Source organism: Physella acuta, unplaced genomic scaffold (genome assembly GCF_028476545.2).
Source record: "Physella acuta isolate Inbredline_101_S28 unplaced genomic scaffold, ASM2847654v3 ptg001009l, whole genome shotgun sequence".
In the NCBI taxonomy this organism is placed as follows: domain Eukaryota; kingdom Metazoa; phylum Mollusca; class Gastropoda; family Physidae; genus Physella; species Physella acuta.
Window position 1 is genome coordinate 327,720 of NW_026732526.1, and position 19,998 is coordinate 347,717.

At 34.5% G+C, this 19,998-nt stretch overlaps 3 protein-coding genes across 3 annotated transcripts in view; 1 reads left to right on the plus strand and 2 right to left on the minus strand.

Moving 5' to 3' along the window:
* LOC131954535 (clathrin heavy chain 1) overlaps nucleotides 1–11,739 on the minus strand; it is a 46,937-nt gene extending 35,198 nt beyond the window's left edge. The window contains exons 1-7 of the mRNA XM_059318294.1: nucleotides 11,554–11,739; nucleotides 8,829–9,036; nucleotides 8,350–8,499; nucleotides 4,492–4,610; nucleotides 4,218–4,379; nucleotides 4,019–4,132; nucleotides 3,721–3,894 (exon numbers count right to left, since the gene is read on the minus strand). Of these exons, the coding sequence (XP_059174277.1) occupies nucleotides 3,721–3,894; nucleotides 4,019–4,132; nucleotides 4,218–4,379; nucleotides 4,492–4,610; nucleotides 8,350–8,499; nucleotides 8,829–9,036; nucleotides 11,554–11,595 (969 nt within the window). The 5' untranslated portion in view covers nucleotides 11,596–11,739. The remainder of the gene's footprint in view (nucleotides 1–3,720; nucleotides 3,895–4,018; nucleotides 4,133–4,217; nucleotides 4,380–4,491; nucleotides 4,611–8,349; nucleotides 8,500–8,828; nucleotides 9,037–11,553) is intronic.
* Nucleotides 1–17,480, minus strand: part of LOC131954532 (citron rho-interacting kinase) — a 130,799-nt gene extending 113,319 nt beyond the window's left edge. The window contains exon 1 of the mRNA XM_059318292.1: nucleotides 17,476–17,480. The gene's annotated coding sequence lies outside the window, so the exon portion shown is untranslated. The remainder of the gene's footprint in view (nucleotides 1–17,475) is intronic.
* A 575-nt stretch (nucleotides 17,481–18,055) lies between these two features.
* Nucleotides 18,056–19,422, plus strand: LOC131954523 (WW domain-binding protein 2-like). The gene is given in 2 exon segments (XM_059318260.1): nucleotides 18,056–18,843; nucleotides 18,846–19,422. Coding segments are annotated over 2 exon segments (786 nt in total). The 5' UTR covers nucleotides 18,056–18,179; the 3' UTR covers nucleotides 18,968–19,422.
* The last annotated feature ends 576 nt before the right edge of the window (nucleotides 19,423–19,998 follow it).

The window sequence follows — 19,998 nt, forward strand, 5'->3', positions numbered from 1 at the left end:
TTGTTATTTACTTTACTACTGTGTTTCAATTCATATTTGCAAACCATTTCTAACTTTCACTATCTTAACCTAAAATAAGGTGACACAAATGGAAATAAACAGGGAGTGATCTCCCCTAATCTTTCTCGAATATTCTTATATGAAACAACAGGGAGTGGCAACTCAGGATATAGACATGAATTTTAATCCATTTTAATTACTTAAACTTTTTAAAATAGAATAAAAATTGAAAGTAGAAAAAGTTCCACTTCCAGTTATCGGAAATCAATCAAAAGTTGATACGGATCTACGATTATGATATAATACTTATAAATGAAATTTCATCAACCTAGCTGTAATGGTACTCAAGTTATCGTGTTTACAGACACACAGACATACGGACAAGATTGCAAAACTATGTTTTTCCGACTCAGGGAGCTGTATAACGTCTCTTGATTTTTTTTTGGCACAATTACAAGACTTTCTCTATACTTCTTATATACGAGAAAGTAAAAATGATCAATGAAAAATGCGCAAATTTCAGCAAACAGAAAATGTGCTATTAAAAAACAGCACACACAGAAAATTCCACACAGATTGCTCAACAATGAGGATTATCACTGTGTTTGCGTGCTTATGAGTGTTTGTAAGAATATACAGATATATTTCATTCCCATTTTTGTATATTTTTATAAATGCACTGAAATATTTGAGTTCTATTATTGCACATCTCTTTTAGTTAATGAAAATATAAACGTGAAAAGTCTATGTAATCATATTACATTTTTAAAACAATCTTTTTAAAAATATAGCAAGCAATAAAATTATAGTTACATTTGTAAAAATTAAAGCTGTTTGGGAATCATTGATTACACTCATTTTTATATCTTTGTATTGAAAAGCAGTTTAGAATTATTTTATGAATTCAAATATTTTCAGAAACTGTCCTCAACCCCTATTTGAAGTCAACAGGAGTAAAACAATACAAGCCAGAACAATTGTTTTCCATGATAAAAATACACAATATTGATCTATGGTGTATAGCGTAGTATTGTTTTTATTTTAAATAATATAACATCCCCAATCACCACAACACCCTTTCTCTACTTGTCCAAATTAAAAGTGTTAGCTAAATAACTATATTACCAGTGGCGTAGCTACCGTAAAGCTAACGTAAGCAAGGCATAGAGGCCCAAGGCAAATAGGGGCCCTTTTCACTCTTTAATTTCTTAAAAACTTTTACATTGGAATTTTAATATTTGTATTATAAAAATAATTTCAAAAAGAAAAAGGAAATTCAGTTTCTTTTCTACTGTAGAAATGATCAAAAGTTCCAAAAAAAGGCCCCCAGACATTTCTTACTGGGGAGGGGTTTTACAGGGCTCAGCAGTATTACTAACACTATAGGCATTGTTTCATTGTCTGGCAAGCCGTTGAGAGAATTAGCCTATACATAAAATTGAACATTGACTATTTTGTGAGATTGGCATCCGGCACCTGCAAATTTATACGCATAGCTAAAAAGTCTTTACTCCACCGCCACAAACCTGCACGTCATTCCCCTCTCAACTCTGTCCCCAATGAAATTCCATCCATCCATGATTACAATTGAATTTTTTGGTTAACAGCTGTGGAGAGTGTTTTCACAACAAGCTAATTTGAAAATGTGTAAATGTTTTTGTGCTAGTTTTAACCTTAATCACAATTAGTTGATCCAAGTTATCTTTAATCGATATGCCCCTACTTTAAGATCTTTGTTTGTCTGTCTCATTGTCCTTTATGCATTAATACAAAAATGATCCAATCACAAAAGAAACATTGGGAAGTCGTTTACAATAGTTCAGACAAACATCTACTTACCATGAAATTTCCTACCACAACCCCATACATGAGGAGCAGTGCCTTCCCCTCGAAAAGAAGCCAGAAAGAAACTCTGGCTCCTGCAAAGTTTTCTGCCATTAATTTTTTTTTTTTCGTTCGGTTTGCCACCCAGAGTTTCCCAGCACCATTCTTAGCACCTGGGGTCAGTTAATTGGGTGTCCTGCACAAGGGGTCAGGGTTACTGCTTAAATCAACGGTCTAACTGCACAGGTGCATCAGCCAACGCCCCGGGCTCCCCCCGAGAGCACTACGGCGCATACACTTGTTTTAATGAGCGCCATGCCCTAGGGATACGGAGGGCTACTATAGTCAATGGCTAAAGAAAATAAAGGGTGTCCTCCAGCCACCTCGGCAGTAGTATACATTAGGCGCCCAGAGTCTCTCCAATATTATGATGTTATGAAACATGTTGTATGCCCTTTGGGTCAGTAACTTAGCCAAACTAAGTATCAAACATACATAAGCAGCTAAAATGGACTTCAAGGAACATATTAATCACTTTGCAAACTTATAAGAAAGAAAAAAAAAATCTAAATAAATCATGAGCGACTTTTAAAAATTTGTATTTGGTTAGTGGCGTCACAAGGTTGGATATCACCCGGTGTGTTTAGTGAGTGTCACTTCCGGTGCATTTCTGGTGGAGTGTTATCCCCTCTCCTTAATATTGTATTACTTTAACTGAATAAAACAGTTTTGACAGTAAATTTTACGAGTTTCCGTCATGGTGTCACGCCTAAATTGTGAGGACCCTGCCCATTAATGCTACTGTGTCATGTAAGGCAACTTAAATGTTATAAGTTACTTAAAATTTACAGGCTTACAGTTAATTAGTTTGTTTTTACATAAAAGAGATCTAAAATCAAGGGTATTTTACGTTACGGTGTACTACATAATAAAACCGTACAAATACACAATTAGGACGTATAAAATTCACAATTTACAAATTGACGTAGGGGCCCAATAATGTTTGCATAGGGGCCCGAAAATCCTAGCTATGCCACTGTATATAACTAATAATTATTAGTTTGACTATTTCTAGCTTTAATTAAACCGAAAGTAATTTGTACTTATAACACAAATGTTATAAAAAATTAAATTTTGGTTAAAAAATATGCTTTCTGGCAACAAAAATTTGGAACCATTTGGAACCAGCTTTTCAAGTCTATTGTTATTCCATTAATAAATAGTATTTACATAGTACTTAAATGTACGGACAAACAGATAGGAAGGCCAGTCTGTGGATGGGTCGGTGGAAGGCTTAGGTGTTGGTGTAAGTGTCGGGGTAGGTTTAAGTGTAATAGATATGTAGGTGTTGATAGAGGCGCAAGCATATGGTCAAATCACCTGAGATCAAATCCCAAGTCAACAAACTTCCTGTGGACAACCCCTCGATGGGGTTAAACAATGTGTGAGCTAGTTACTTAATGTCAAAGCAACTTTGTTTGTATGATCGGAAAATCTTAGCAATATTTGTTTCTATAGATTTTAGAAAGAGAGGCGGCTTTTTTTTTTTTTAAATTAAAATATACAGAAACGGGAATGAAATATACCTGTCCATATATACACGCAGACACAATACAAGCCCAAACAATGAAAGGAATTGGCTTTTTTTTTTAGAACTTTCTAAACCCAGAAGTTGTTATTCAAAAGTAGAAGCAGATGCCACGTTACTGAACATTATTAAATGACAATTGAGTTTACACTTAAATATGAAGGTCCATAATTACTATAGGTGCAAGACCATGCCACAACTTATTTTGAGAAACTTAGCCTTATACTATTCAAAGTCAGTACCACCATTAAAAGATTTTAAATGTTCTGACCAGAGTAAAATCAGGTGATTATAACAAGCAAACTAACCTGCCCTTTTCTGTTCACACCAATGATACCATCTGTAGCTTCATGAGGTGCAGTTACAAAAATAGTGTCAGCACTAATTCTGTTCATGTAAATGCATGTGCCTGTTTCGACATCATACATGTGAATGTAGCCATATTTTGTAACCAGAAAAACAACACCATGTTTGTTACTTGTCTGAAAATGTTTTTAAAAATTGCTGAGAATTATAACAATAAAAAATAGTATTGCTTAAATAAAAAATGTTTTAATACAAACTTAAAGTTAGAAAAGGTTCTAGTGAAAAAATAGCTATTCACACCTGCATTGCAACAGGAAAATCATTTTGTGCCTCAACAGGGAAAAAAACATCCACAGCTTTTTTTGTAAATGGTTGATTACCAGCTGGTGGGGTTCCTACTTCAATCAGATGAAGCTGTCAAGATTAAATTGCTTGTTAGCGATAAATAAACAATGTTAGCATCATAAAAACTGTGGTTTAAAAAGACTGTGAAACAAACCTTTCCACCCTGGGCACCACGAACAGCAAATATAAAAAGGGTAGATGGCAAGGGATTTCCTTCAGCCTTAAAAGATGCAAATGCAGCAGCATGGCCTTCAATAGGCTGACTAACTTTTCTTTCCACAGAGTACAACTGCATTGCTCCCACAACACGATTTTGCTTAAAGGAATAAACATCAAGTAAATATACACATTTGCAACTTATTCTATAAATAAGTAGAGTAATAATTCAAACTGTTGAAAACAATATTTGATAAAGTTTTTTTCAAGACCTGTGCTGAGATGCCAACAAGTAATAACCACTGCTGTGCAGCATCAGTCCTGTAGTTGATGATTTGACATCCATTAAGATTTGTGTGCCTTTCAAACACTTTCTGTGGTTGAGAATCACCTATTTGGATATTTTTTTAAAACATAAGGTTAATATATTTCATTATATCAGGCATTTATTCATTCAAACTTTTACTAATGAAATTTTTTTTTAACCAGAACAAAATTACGAGTGTACAAATCAAAAGCTATTAATTATGCTTTCTAGTACAATCTGATGTTTGCTTTACTATTTAGAAATGTATTTTGTTTCAAATGTATTCTTTCTTGTTCTGTTTTCACTCATCATTGATGCCTTTTGTTTCTCAGTTGAGTGCTCTTTCAAATAAAGGGCTAGATCATAATCAGATTCAAGTTGTGACCAGATTTTAAAAACTAGTGAAATAATAGAATATCTCAGGGGGGGACTGTGGGATCAGCTAACTTCACAAATCCAGAGTTCAAACGCCAAGACAAATGAGGCTCATGTGTTGTGGACAGCAACCCACCTAGAAGTGACATTCCAAATTCTGAACTCAAATAAATGCTGCCTTGCATAGTGATCTTGGTTGGATAAAGGCTATGGAAGCCAATCCCGAAAAAAAAAAGCAGAGAATAGTCCATGTCTTCTTGTTTTTAGCAATTAAATAAAATATACAAGTAAATGAAAGTATCAAGAATGTAGGTATCGTAAAGTATTGTTCTCAAATCAAAATCTTATTGTTAACGCTATTGTAACTCATTCGGGGTTCTCACAATTTTTCAAACAGATAATTCCCTGCTATTCTAAGAAATTCCCTGCTATTCTAAGTAGAAATCCCCTGCTATTTTCATATAAATTTCAACGCGCATAACCAATGGCAGACAAGCCTACTCCAGTCAGCCAAAAGTAGGAATTCATGCCTAAAATGAGGAATTTGAAGCAAAAAGAGGAACATAGCGCTGACGCTACTAAATAAAATTAAAAATTAGTCTAATGGCATTAGTAATTAATAGCTTCTACTACTTCTAGTTATATAGAAATAAAACTAGTCTCTAGGCTACATTTAAATACTGCTTAATGACAGCTTACTATCATCTGGTGCTAGGGCAGACATGCCTACCCCTGTCAGCCCAAAGTAGGAACAGTTATGCCTAAAAAGAGGAATTTGAAGCCAAAAAGAGGAACATGCGCGCGGATGCAACTTTACTAAGTCAAAAATAAAAATAATTAATTAAAAATTACTCTAATGACATTAGTAGGCTTCTAGTCCTATATCACTAGTCTCTAGGATACATTTAAATACTGCTTAATGTCAGCTTACATTTAAAAAAATAAATTAACCAGTAAACCCCCCTCCCCCCCGAATAAAAAATCATAGCTTTGACATAACATTATTGATTTGAATATTTGTCTTGCTATGCTCTAGGCTATATGATTAATAAATGCTGAAGGCTTTATCGTATGTAATATATAAGTTACGAGCAATGACCCTTGATCTACCTAGTAAAACTCCTAGTTACTTCTTACTAAGTTCTTCATAATAGTAGTTACTGGTTAAGTTAAACTTACAAGATAGATCAGTATTCACTATTTCAGTATCTACTAGTAGATCTAGTTACAATTCTAGATCTAGTAGTAGTAGATATACTAGCAACTAGATCTAGTATTAGATGATACTGGTAAATATTGTAAGTAAACTAGGAAACAAACGTGTGCCAAAGGGAGATAACCACTTTTTCCTGACATTTTTTTTAATTTACTTGATTACCTTTCTTTATTAATTTTTTTTTCCAAAAAATCGGAACCAACTGAGTCAATTTCGGAATGGCGGAACAAATTACTTTTTTAGGTGAAAAAGCGGGACGGTTCCGATTTTGGCGGGACGGTAGGCATGTCTGGGTGCTAGGGCCTTGTCGTGGCTTGGCAGCTTGTGTACTCAAGACGACCCCCAGAGCTATACCAGCGGGAGTGTTAACTCCTGGCAGGTTCAACCAAGCTGGGAAGGTCTGCGCGGGTAGGGTCAGATAAAAGCTAGCACCCCGGTCCTCAAGGTTGGGGATTGAGCGTAAGGTCAGCAACCTTATATCGTAAAACTAATTACTCGCTACAGAAACGCAGACAAAGAGAAATACTGACAGCTCGGACCAGGGGAAGAATGGATCTCCCGATGGAGAATTTATGAAGCCGGGTGGTGAAAGCCAATATGTATTGGAAACTACCAGGTTGACCACCATTATTAATCCACAAGGCAGGAGGAGTAGAGGCAGACCAAGAACATGACCTGGAAGAAGACACCAAGAAGATTGGATACACCTGGGGACAGTTGGAGAGACTAGCCCAGGACAGAGACGCCTGGAAAGCTATTGTCAGCGGCGTATGTCCCAAGAGGGACGACCGGCAAAACTAACCTACCTAACGACAGCTTACATTTTTTTTAAAAGTTAACCAGTAACCTGAGACCCCACCCCCCTAATAAAAACCAAAGCTTTGACATAACATTATTAATTTAATTATTCCTGCCTTGCTATGTTCTAGGCTAAATGACCAACAAATACTGAAGGCTTCGTATGTGATATAAAATATAATTTAAGAGTTAAGACCCAGATCTACCTAGTAATAGTCGTAGTTACTTCTTACTAACTTCTTAATCTTAGTAGTAGTTACAACTTTTTCAAGATATTAGAATCCAGATCGGTTACCTACACAATCTAATATTCTAGTACTAGATCTAGAAATTAGCATGGTAGTCATGATTTGATTGTATTTTTCCCACTACATGTTATTTAAGGCATAATTTAAATCTACAATTCAATTGAAAATACTAAAAAGAACGTTTAGAAGATCTAGATCTAGTATTAGGTGATACTTGTAAATATTGTAAGTAAACTAGGAAACGGAAACTTGTGCCAAAGGGAGATAATCGCTTTTCCATGCTCTTTTTTTCAATTCGATTTTTCTTTACCATTATTGATTATTTTTTTTAAAAAAAATTAACGGGATGGCGGAACAAGACACGATTTTTTTGTAAAAAAAAAAGCGGAACAATTCCGATTTTGGCGGGATGGTAGACATGTCTGCATTGAACATAAGTTTGCCAAATTAAATTTAATTAAACCACAAAAAAGAACACATTTTTTAAGGGATGCTATTTTTTTTAAAGTGAATCATAAATTAAGATTAAATCCCAAAACGTAATTTTTTAGACCCTGAAAAAAAAATGACGTCACACCAAAGTTGAGTAACCCTAAGCTAGCAAATCAGTAGATGAACCATATATCGTTGCGCGATTGGTGGAAAACCGATCAACGGTAAAAAGGTTCCGGGGTCTTAATACTAAAAACTATTTCTAGAATTATGTCAAAAAGTCTTGTTTTGTTTTCTAACTTCCAATCTGGCTCAAATTTTGCTAACCCAGTACGGAATAATCTGAAAAAAATCTGAAATTGTACTAACAAACCCAAATTGTGGGTGATTAACTCTGAACCATGTGAACAGGCCAGACTATATTAGACTAGGCTCATGTCTAGTCCAAATCTCGTAATGTTTGGGGATAAATAAAATTCCCGGCTATTATAAAACTTTACCAGCTATTCGTCAGGTTGGAAAGCCGGGAATTTTATCTTAAAATTCTTGTTTTTTTCATGCTCTGTGAGAACCCTTTCAATTGTAATAGAGAAGGAGCCTGCACACATAATTTGGCTACAACTTATGTCATAAATTAGCTTTGCTCACAATGATCCTGTGGCATTTGAAAAAACATGTCAGTGGATATTTGCTACAATTACATTTTTTGAGTTTATACCATTACAGAGTTACAACATCTAACATAAACATCTACCTTCCATAGCCCAATGGTAAACTGCTGCTTCAGTGACAAGTCCGATCATGTTAACAGAAATCCATTTCCAAAAGATTACATCTTCTGTCATTGTATGGGCTTTCATTTTGCTCTTCATTTCAATATTGAAAATCTGTAGGGTCTTTCCAGCTGTAAAAATAAATTTGTATGGCTTATTCCAAATGCAAAAAGGGTTAACATTCAAATTACTTTAACCGAATATTTTTCACAATAACAAGAGGGGTTGAATGTCAAAAAATGTCACCAGAGACAGGTGTAAAAACAACATGTACTGCTAACTGCAATAATCAATATAATTCTTTAAATTTATTGCGCTTGGGGTTAAAAATTAAACATGAAGAAATTGTTTTGTGAAGATCATCACAAAAACAAGGTAAAGCAAAGTAAAGAGAATCTAAGAACATTACAGTTATGTAGGCCTAAACTGAAAAAATGTACATTGCATTCAGACAACCTACCTTTTAATGCAATGACTTTACTAGTTGGGTTCATGATAGCCGAGTCTGCTGAAATTTGACGACGAATTGGATTTGTAGGGTCATTCATATCAATTATTACTACTTGGGCTGTTTCACCTACTTTTTCTCTGACACAGATGAACTTATCTGACTCCATGGTCAGAGTGCTAAATCCTATATTGGCAGCATTGATACCAACACTTTGGAGCTGTAAGATAAAAGATCAATTCAAACTAACAGTGATTTCAATTTAGTTTTTTAATAAAAAATTATTAGCATTACTCTACTTTCAAAACTAACAATGAGGAAGAAACAAATTTCTGGCTGATCGGCATTAATTCTTGTTCCACACAGCGGCTCTAAATAAGCAGTTACTGTGTATGCACAGATAGTGTAGGTTTTACTGTTCACTGATCCATTGGAGTTATTTAATGACTAACTAATTTTCACAATATTCTGAAAGGGATCATAAATCTAGGTCATCATATATCTGGAGTGGCCATTATTCATTTGTATTTACTTTAAGTTTTTTCAGAGGCATTGTTTTTTTAGAATACCTGAATAGGCTGACCAAGTACAAAATTATTTGTAGTTTGTACTCTTGTAATTCTATTGAGTATGAAACCTGGAAATCTGATAAGTGTAGAATAAGCTTACTCCATATTTGTTACCCTGCCACTTATCCTAACCCTACTTCTATCCTTGTCCTAACCTTTTAAGGTAAATTGGTAATTGGCATGGGGTATTTTCATGTTTTTTTTTACTCTGAGAAATTCATCTGTGAGGTAATGTCGTGCTCTACAAGACAGCACATTTGGCAGGAAAGGCTATTGTCCAGAAAAAAAAAAAATAATAAGCTTGCTTTACTCATTGTTTTGTAGTCAGTCACATGCCAAAATAAGCCTTAATTAAAAACTTATATTATTACTTTCTTGTATACAGAGTAAAGAGGAAGTATTGTAATCGTGCACAAAAATCACGTGAAATTTTAACATCATATACTAAATTTTTATACTAAAAACAACTTAATTGCTGTGAACAGGATTTCCATTGATAAGAAAACACATGCCAGCTGTTTGTTGTTTGGCAACAATTATAAATTTTTTACTAATAATAGAATCAAATTAAGTAACGGTAGGCCCAGACTATTAATACTGTATTAATTTTGTAACAACATTTAGGACTTGTTATGGACTCAAATAACTAATTGTACGTATCTTGAAGAAAAAAAAAAATCACAATATAATGTAGTTTACATAGGCCTACTTCTTTAAGCTAGCCTACACTTTTGTAGTTTTCATTGTTCATGATTTTAAATAATAGCAGAAGTAACATTTCTGTTATTTCTTTCACTGATTTAATTAAAATATTCACATTCGGTTTCAAAAATACTAGCTGGCAAGTACAAGAAGTTGATGTCCTACTTGCAAATCCTATTCTGTATGCTGTACAAATATTGCTATAAAACTTAGTTTAAATTGCAATATGCCACGCCCCCTCAAGAAGGCGTGTATTTACTAATGTATTTAATTTATCACACTTTACAACAGTGATTTAAATTAATTTTCAAATTTTTATTACATATTTGGGCATGGTTAAGAACATTTTTACTAAAACATAAAAGCAAACAATAGGTCACATGTCAAGTACTGAAGTATGTTTTAGCAAAAGTGTTGAAGGATAACCCACTTTGGTTGTATTTTTTTTGGTAAAAATGACCCTGGACAGAAAGTTAATTTAGAATATGCTAAATCGAAACTGTTCACTAATAAAAAGTGGATTAGGCCTACTAATACTTTTATGATAAATAAATTAGGCCTATTTTGATTGATATTATTTTCACTTTGACTTTCACTGCCTACAGCCCCCCCCCCCCCCCCCCCCCCCCAGTCACTACAGATTTGGATAGATTCTAGTCTAGAATCTAGATTAGACTAGATCTAGTTAAGTTATGAAATATGACAAATGAATGATGTAGCCTAATTGTCATTGATCAATCATCCAGACTAGATCTAGAATCTATATGGTAATGTGTTTAGGTGGGACACTTTATTTTTTTGCCCATCTGATGACAAGTCCAGAGAAGGGGCGTGTTTAGTTACTTTCTGTGGTCATCTGATTACTAAAAAAAATTGGTAATCTATCGTTTTGGGTACGTAAAATCGCCCGCGGCTATTAATGTACGAAAACGTTACCTCATTATCAAGGCTGTAATAGAACTATATTGTGATATGTTTGTGTCAAATATTATAGATAAATGAATAATAAACCTAAATCAATGGCTAAATATATCAATATAGGCCAGAAATTAACTTTAAACAGCAGTGTCTGCAAGCAAGATTTGCTATATAAACAGCAGCCATTTGTAAAATAGAGTGACTTCCGCCTGAATCTCGCGCTAAGTCTATAAAAATAAAACTTTAACAAGATGGCTGCTATAGTAAATGAGCATGGTTGCATCTGTTGGAAACATCGCTGGTGTTCATTTATTAGTCAAAAGTTTTAATTCAATTGTTTAAATACAGGTACATAAATGAAACAAGGAAACATTTTTGTATTTTTCAAAACATAAATCCTCCTCAAAATGTGAAATAATCATTAAAATGTAAGGAGTCACCTGTTTTTCACATTACTAGTCGCGGGCGATTTTACGTACCCAAAACGATAGATTACCAAAAAATTAAATCTTACTGTACATTTAACCAGTTTGAGTTATCTATTTTACCTGTACATGCTCCTGAAACCTAATCGGTAGAACCGTCGACATGGCGTAAAGCCAAATTAGTTTTTCAACGACACCAGACGAAATGTAATGTCTCGTCAAACGAAAAAGTCAAGTATGTGATTTCCCTTACACCGACCGTCACACTGTTATCACCAAGATGGCTGGCACCGGTGGTGTAAAAGGAACTAGTGCTACTTCGCTTGAAATATCAAAATCTTGATTTCGTAACCGCTTCTTAAAAGCACTTTTAGCATTTGACACTAATTTATTTCAAACAACAGTAAATGTAAAGAAGACAAAAAAATTATAGCAGTTTTTTAACAAAACAATCATAGAACTATTTTGTTATATTGAGATAATATATTCTTGCGCATTGACGAGAGGCGTTACACACCAATACAGTATGAAAACTGGGAAGTGGGTGGTAATACACGAAAGCATCATCATTGCCACATTGGCAAATAAGGAAAGATAAAAGTAGCTAAATTTTTAGATTAAACGTTCCGTTTTGTTGTATCGATAAATAAATTAATAGATAACAACCTTCCATTAAAAAATAGTATAGACAAAAGAGTAAAGACTGGTGGTTGGTATTATAGTAAGGCAATAGTGATATACACAGTGAATTCATTACATTAACCTAGGCTGAGAGACTATAGATTTAGCACCGTGAATTTACTGCGATGGCGTTGAAAGCACCCTCTTCAAACTAAAGAGTTTACATGGATCCCGAGTATTTCTCCTGGTGGGGAGGGGGCAAACTATTATAGTAATGATAATAGTAAACTTTTGTTATAGGTAATTTCTGTGCTCCTGTTGGATTAGCTAGAGTTTTATAAATTTTTACTCATTGCTGTTTTGTTAACTTAAATACAATTTTATCTGGCATTAAAAAACTCGTGATGTCATCTCTACCGATAGACTATTACTATTAGTAGTAGCAGGCTTAGCTCCCCTTTAAGTTGTATGATTGACAAGGCATAGGGTAAGGCCCACTGCCTAGCTTCCAGAGGCGTATCCAGGTTTTCGTTGTAGGGGGAGCGAAAAGAGCAAAAAAAGGCGCCGAATTTTTAACACGTTCTATATATATATATATATATATATATATATATATATATATATATATATATATATATATATATATATAATAACTAGCTGTATGTCATTACTTCGCTATGATGTAAAATAAATTGAAAGTAGCACTCTGAAGAAATAAGAAAAAACACACAATGTAGGCCGACAAAACAAAAATTGTATCAATCTAAAAAAAAAAAAACACAAACAAAATATACACACACTACAAACAAAAACAATGAACGTAACACAATCTGTTTTGTAATTCTTGTAAAAAAATTTCGTACATATTATTAATAATTCCTGGGAAATTATTTAAGACAAGTGAAATAGGGGAAATAATCACTCTCTTAATATAAATATGTATATATCTACACATTTAATTATAAATGTCGAAACAAATAAATAATTACTTTAGAATATAATGAAATTGTTTAACACTATTCGAGTTAACAAAATGTTTTTGTCTATAATCAGAATTAAATATATCGTCATCATAAATGCTAAAGTATTACAGCTGAATGAAAGTTTTTGAAATCAGTGTTGATATAAAAGCACGTTTTTCGATATAATAGAAGAACATTCGGATTAACATCGCTTTTCGATGTAATAGAAAAACAATCGGAATAACAGCCTACGTGTAACGACATATCAATCTTTTAGTTCAGATCATATATTTTCTAACTACTGCTTCTTTGTGTTCCTTAAAGATCATTTTTAACATAGTTATAGGTATTGTTTAGAAACACTGTTTTGCTCACACACCTTTATACTGTCCGGTCACTTTAGGTCAATTATCCAACCCAGTGTATACTTAGGTGTGACATTAATGTCGCTTTACACAATTTTGGTGGTGAGGTGTATGGGGGGGGGGGGGGGGGGAGAGAGATAACCAACTCAGAGTGAACATAGCATCAGTTTTTAGATGACTGTTCTAAACATACATATATATTACACATGTATTCTGATTCAGAAATAGATTTAAATGAGTAGCAGTGGTATTATGACAATATTTTTTTTTACAGAGGTGTCCATGGGGGAGGGGGTTGTAACTGTTTCATATAATTTGTAATCGTAATCACTATCGCCCAAACTGTCATAATACTACTATTTCATCGTGATGACGTTGTTGGCCTTGTCAAAATTTCCCCACCACTACGCAGTTTGCTCATAAGTAAATTTAAATAGAGGTGCCACATCAGTTGTATTAGTTCTGTATTGTAATTTTCAAAAAAATTAAGCACACGATTCAAACTGTATATATAAAGTAATTATGTGTGAAGTTTTATGTATAACATTTTCTAATGCAATTATTCGTAAGCAAATACATTATACATTTGCCTTAAACTTAACACCCCTCTTGCCAAGTTGTACTACCGGTAGATGATTTTTAAAAATTCCAATGCACCATAATGGTTATTTTTAGAATGGCAAACTGATGCAGCTGTTAATACGTGTTGTAAACGTAGACACTACTAGACTAGTACAATAATGCTTAATTGCTGCATGATAAGAAATCGTGTGATTTACATAGAGGTGCCGACCAAAAAATTTTTTTTTTAAAATATCATTGTTTAAAAAGTTTCCAAAAAGGCGCCACTTTGCTGAAAATGGCCAGAGGGGGAGCGGCCGATTCCCCTGCTCCGCCCCTGCGTACGCTACTGCTAGCTTCGTTTAAGTTTTCAAAGAACATTTGAGAATTTTAATGATTAATTGATTGTAGGAAAAAAAGTCACAGGAAAAAAAACACAGGGAAAAAAACACAGAAAGTCACAGGAAAAAAAGTCACAGAAAAAAGTCACAAATATATATTTGCATAATCTATATATATAATTCTCTTCTGGGATCAGTTAGAAAACAAGCTGCAAGCGCGCCTTTGCAGTCCCCTCTCTTCCTCTCTATCACTACCACCCCCACCCCACCCCCACATGATCTGGTGAGCGGTGTTCACTCTGTTTACATTTTACAATCATAGAGACGGGTTTGGTGACGGCTCTTAGGGGCAGATAATTTAGTTTGAAACGATTTTAAACTGAGAGGAGGTTACTAAGAGGAGGCTGCTTTCACGTGGAGGGGGGGGGGGGGTTAGTGTTTTTAAGCAAATATTTTCAATGGCAGCATTGGTACTGTCGAATTCACAAATTATAAATTACTGAAAAGTAGAAAAAAAACAACTAAATAGCGGCGTATGATACGCAGCGGGTCGGCTCGTATTTGTTAATACTTTTATGTATTAAAATTTTAGAGAGTGCAAATTAACTTAGGATCAGGGGCGGAACTACAGTGCCGCCAGACCCCGAATTGCGGGGGGGGGGGGGCACGCCATTTAGGGGCCCAGAGCCGACCATTAATACATTTTTTTATAGTTAAAAAAGTAAATTTTCTTTCATTTTTGACTTGATCGTTGTTTTGTAAAAAATTAACGTAGCTGCGGTTGGATTATCTTTATTTTATAGACACCACCCCACGCTCTTGTATATTCTTTTTCCCTTTGTTTTTAAACCACTGTGAAAGCCGAGTCTTTCTCCTACAATTAAACTTATCAAAGATAAGCAAAAATAATATTTTAAAAATTAATAATATAAATACAAAAAAAAAATAAAAAAATAAACATAACACGAAACACCATTACTTATACAAAGCTTTCATGATTTATATTAGTTTAGACCAACTATATGATAAAGGGTCTTCTATCAGACATTAATTAAAACTGATATTCACAAAACACACTAATGCGCTAACACACATGACATGATGTTGTAATTTTTTAAATTGATGTTATTCAAATCCCTAACAGGCCAGCAATGAGCATCCCATGTTCGTATTTTGTGATCGTATATATGTACATGTATATCTATCTATCTATCTATCTATCTGTCTGTCTGTCTGTCTGTCTGTCTGTCTGTCTGTCTGTCTGTCTGTCTGTCTGTCTGTCTGTCTGTCTGTCTGTCTGTCTGTCTGTCTGTGTGTCTGTCTGTCTGTCTGTCTGTCTGTCTGTCTGTCTGTCTGTCTGTCTGTCTGTCTGTCTGTCTGTCTGTCTGTCTGTCTGTCTCTCTGTCTCTCTGTCTCTCTGTCTCTCTGTCTCTCTGTCTCTCTGTCTCTCTGTCTCTCTGTCTCTCTGTCTCTCTGTCTCTCTGTCTCTCTGTCTCTCTGTCCGTCCGTCCGTCCGTCCGTCCGTCCGTCCCTCCGTCCCTCCGTCCGTCCCTCCGTCCGTCCCTCCGTCCGTCCGACCCCCTTCTCTAATCCTTTCGAACTAGTTAGGGAATCGTAAACAAGAAGCAGAAAAATAAAAATAGATAAATGCCAACTTCAGTGATCTCTATTTATTTCCACAAATTACAACACTTAAAGTTAACCCGCCACCGAAGTACAACAATCAGAAATATACACAACTAGCTACAACAACTAAAGTTCTTAGTACGACTACCCTACTTGTCCCTAACTGTCTAACTAGCCTAGGTCTACTACAGTACAGGCATCTCTTGGCTGTCCACTAGCTCACAGAGACGCCCCATGTCTGTCTCCTCTAGACCTAGCTATCCGAGTCCGTCTCCGCGTGTGAGTGACTTGTGAGTCTCCCTGAGTGTCCCCAGTCTGCCGTCTACCCCTCCAGTCGAGGTGCAGGGGTCTATGTCCTGACTTAACCTCTCGTACGGCTTTTCCCCACATTTACATACCAGGCCAGGCGATTCAGGTGAGAAGGAGGGGGGGGGGGGGGGGGTTTACCCGCTAGCATCAACAATAACATCCCACCCTTTGTCTCTTTCACGACCTGCGCCAGTCCGTGTCATCTCTCATTACGGCCTGGCCCGATCACGAAAAAGGGGGTTCACGTCGAGAGTTCTCCCCATCCATAAATCTCTAGGTGACACCCTAATTAACCCACGTTCAACCATGTCCAAAAAAGTAAGATTCCCCCCCCCCCCATGGGATCGTAACAATATATATATATATATATATATATATATATATATATATATATATATATATATATATATATATATATATATATATATATATAAATATATATATATATATATATATATATGGGGGGGGGGGCTTTTTTTCTAGTTCCGCAACTGCTTAGGATTAATTAAATGTAATGTAATGTGTGTAGGCTGTATACGCATACGAATTTTTATTTCATCTAAAGATATTTATTATGAAGTATGTAGATTGTAATTATTTTAAACTTAAGATTATTAGCTTTTAATCCGAAGTCCACGTTTTTCATTGTGTTTTTTTTTTAAATACCAATATTAAATTACCGTAAAATGGTAAGTTTATCTGACTTGCTGCCCTCAACTCATGGCAACAATAGTTATGTTTAGTTCAACCACCTTTACTGCCCACATTAACACGCTCATTATGTAACAAAACTTAGGATCAAAACAGAAAGCCGACAAGGTTCAAAGGCTGTCATTGACGCATAACGCCAACAACACAAAATATATTCGGACAATGCCTACTGAGGAGAGGCCGACCAGAGAATAGCCTACGGCAAAATGTGCCTAAATTTCTTTTATAATTAACTTTTCTACCGCGTATTTAACTAAATACGTAACAAAAGTTGAGATTGTTGTGTTAATTATCTTAGAGTATTTTTTACTTACAATTGTTATAAATCATAATGCTTTTAACGTCTATAAATAATTTATGCTATCAAAAAATACAACCCACAACAATAAACATAAAAAATTTTACAATTCTTAACAAATTAATAAAAATATTTCTAAAAAGATTTTTGTGACTTTTTTTCTGTGACTTTATTACTGTGACTTTTTTCCGATAAAATTTTTCCACTGTGACTTTTTTTCTGTGACTTTTTTTCCTAGCAAAATCTGTGACTTTTTTTTCTGTGTTTTTTTTTTCCTGTAACTTTTTTTCCGTTTACCGTAATACGGTGTAAATTGTTAAAATTTCAAGAGATTTTTTTGCACGATTACAATACTTATTAAAAATACCAATAAAATTGCACTTAATCGATTCCAACTAATTATGTAATTTTTTTTCCTAACACCAAAACAAAGTAATGAAAAGTAAATTCTCCCCCCCCCCCCCGAAATAATGTTTTTAAAGGGAAGTAACTGTGTTTTCCTAATCAAGGGACGTAATGAGCGCTAAAGGACTAAATGCAAATAATTTTCAGACACAATTAGAAATTTTATAAACATCGTTAAATTTTTTTTTAATTTTATGTAATGTTCATATTGAAAATTATTATTCTAAGTATGTAAAATGAAAACTGTTTTAAATTACTTTCAATATTATTTTTTTAACTCATAAATTTAGACAATGAGCACTTTAGAGATTAAACACTTGACACAATGGAAGTATCGGTTTTTCTTATACTTTAATAATCCACGTCATACATACAAAAATGAACTTTATAGAGTAGATATACGAGCCGAATCGGCGTATCACAAATATCTAGATTCTCGATCTTACTGAGACGTAACATATAGATTACATTACTATACGAACATTAGCATATGACTGTTATTAGTAAACTGAGCCATAAATTGCCTTGCTAGTATTATAAGTTTAAAAAGATGTCACTGAACAGCTCTCATGCTCAAGGAGGAGTTTTGATCTACTCTGGTGAAAGAATATTAATCTACTATGATGGAATTGTGATGACATTTGAAGGGCCACCTTCCATTGTGCATATGAAAGGAAAAAAGAAAGGCAGGATTTATCTAACAACACACAGAGTTATTTTTAACAGCCAAGACCACAAAGACCAAATGCAGTCATTTTCTTTTCCATTTTTACTGATGAGAGAAGTGGAACTTGAGCAGCCGATCTTCGGAGCAAATTATATTAAAGGCCGAATTTTAGCAGAACAATTTGGAAATTGGGAAGGTGAAGCCAAGTTTAAAATGCACTTTACTCATGGTGGAGCCATTGAATTTGGAAAAGCCATGCTTCATGCTGCTTCTCTTGCCTCATGCAACAGACCCCCAAATCCTCCACCATATTATGCCCCACCTGGCGCTGACTACTATGCTGCCCCACCCCCAGCATACGAGCCTCCCAGAAACTCCTATTACTCATGGGTTCCCTATGACACATTTCCAACAGCACCTCCAGCTCAAAGCATTTACATGAGTCAAGCACCACCTCCCTATCCTGGAGTGGACCCCAGCATGATGTACCCCACCCCCACAGCACCAATGGCTAATGGACATGATGCCAAAGCCCAGGAGGCGGCAGCTACGCTTACTATGACCCATCGAACCAGCACAACTTTTACGCACCAGCAGCCAATGGCATGGCCCCGCCAGCATACCATGGACCACCCCCAGCTTACAGTGAATATGAGAAGAAATCTAACTAGTCAGTCTGCACCAACAGATCAGTGATACTTTTCTATTGAGATGATTGTTCTGTTCCCACACATAAATTCACAATGTTTTTTTCATGCTTTTTAAAATATATACATTCTCTGTTGATGATTTGTGATTAGGTTATGAATTGTAGTCTATATTTCTGTACAGCAACCTCCCAACATTTATATTTAAGTGTTTGGTTTTGGTGGAAGGTCTGTGATCTAAAGGTACGAGTATGATATGTAAAACATACTTTTGGGTAATCATTTTTCAGATGTTTCTTTACCATATTTTTTTTTCTTTGCTTAAGATTTTTACCTTTATTGTCTATGTTCAATACTGTTGTAAAAATAAAATAGTCAATGAAATAATGTAATTTCAATTACTCAGTACCATCTTAATTCCTAATTTTTATTTAAAAAATAATTTCTACTAATATTGGCTTGTTAAGAATTCTTTTTTTTTGGAATCTTAACTACATGAAGATGTACATCCCTTAAAAATTCTAGAAAGAGTAGAATTTTATATTACGATAAGCTGTTTTTAAAAAAATATATTAAATATGGGTTTTAAAAAAATAATTTCACATTATAAAACAGTAGTACATTTTAAAGATGTTACTTTAGTTATGCAGTATTGATCCCTGCTAATGTAACTATTACTCCGATTACTTTCTGACCAGTTAGTTTTTCTCTTTTTAACACAGCTCAGTGACATGAACTAGATGTAGTTGTATTGCTAGCAAGATGTACTAAGTGTTGTAAATACACAACAAACTTATAGAACTCCGGTGTTGTTTTTAATCAGATGTGTATCAAAATTATGTGTAAATAAAAATAAGTATTTTGATTCTTATGTAAATATTTCATTTATTTTTTTTCACAATGTACGTTTTTAATTATATTTTTCTGTATTCAAGTTGGTTGATAGTTTATTTATAAAGAGATAGAAGCATCCATTGGTAACCTGGAAACAGAAATAACTGTAAATCTTTCCTGAATTTTCACACAAAATTGTGTGAATTATATGGGTTTTGGTA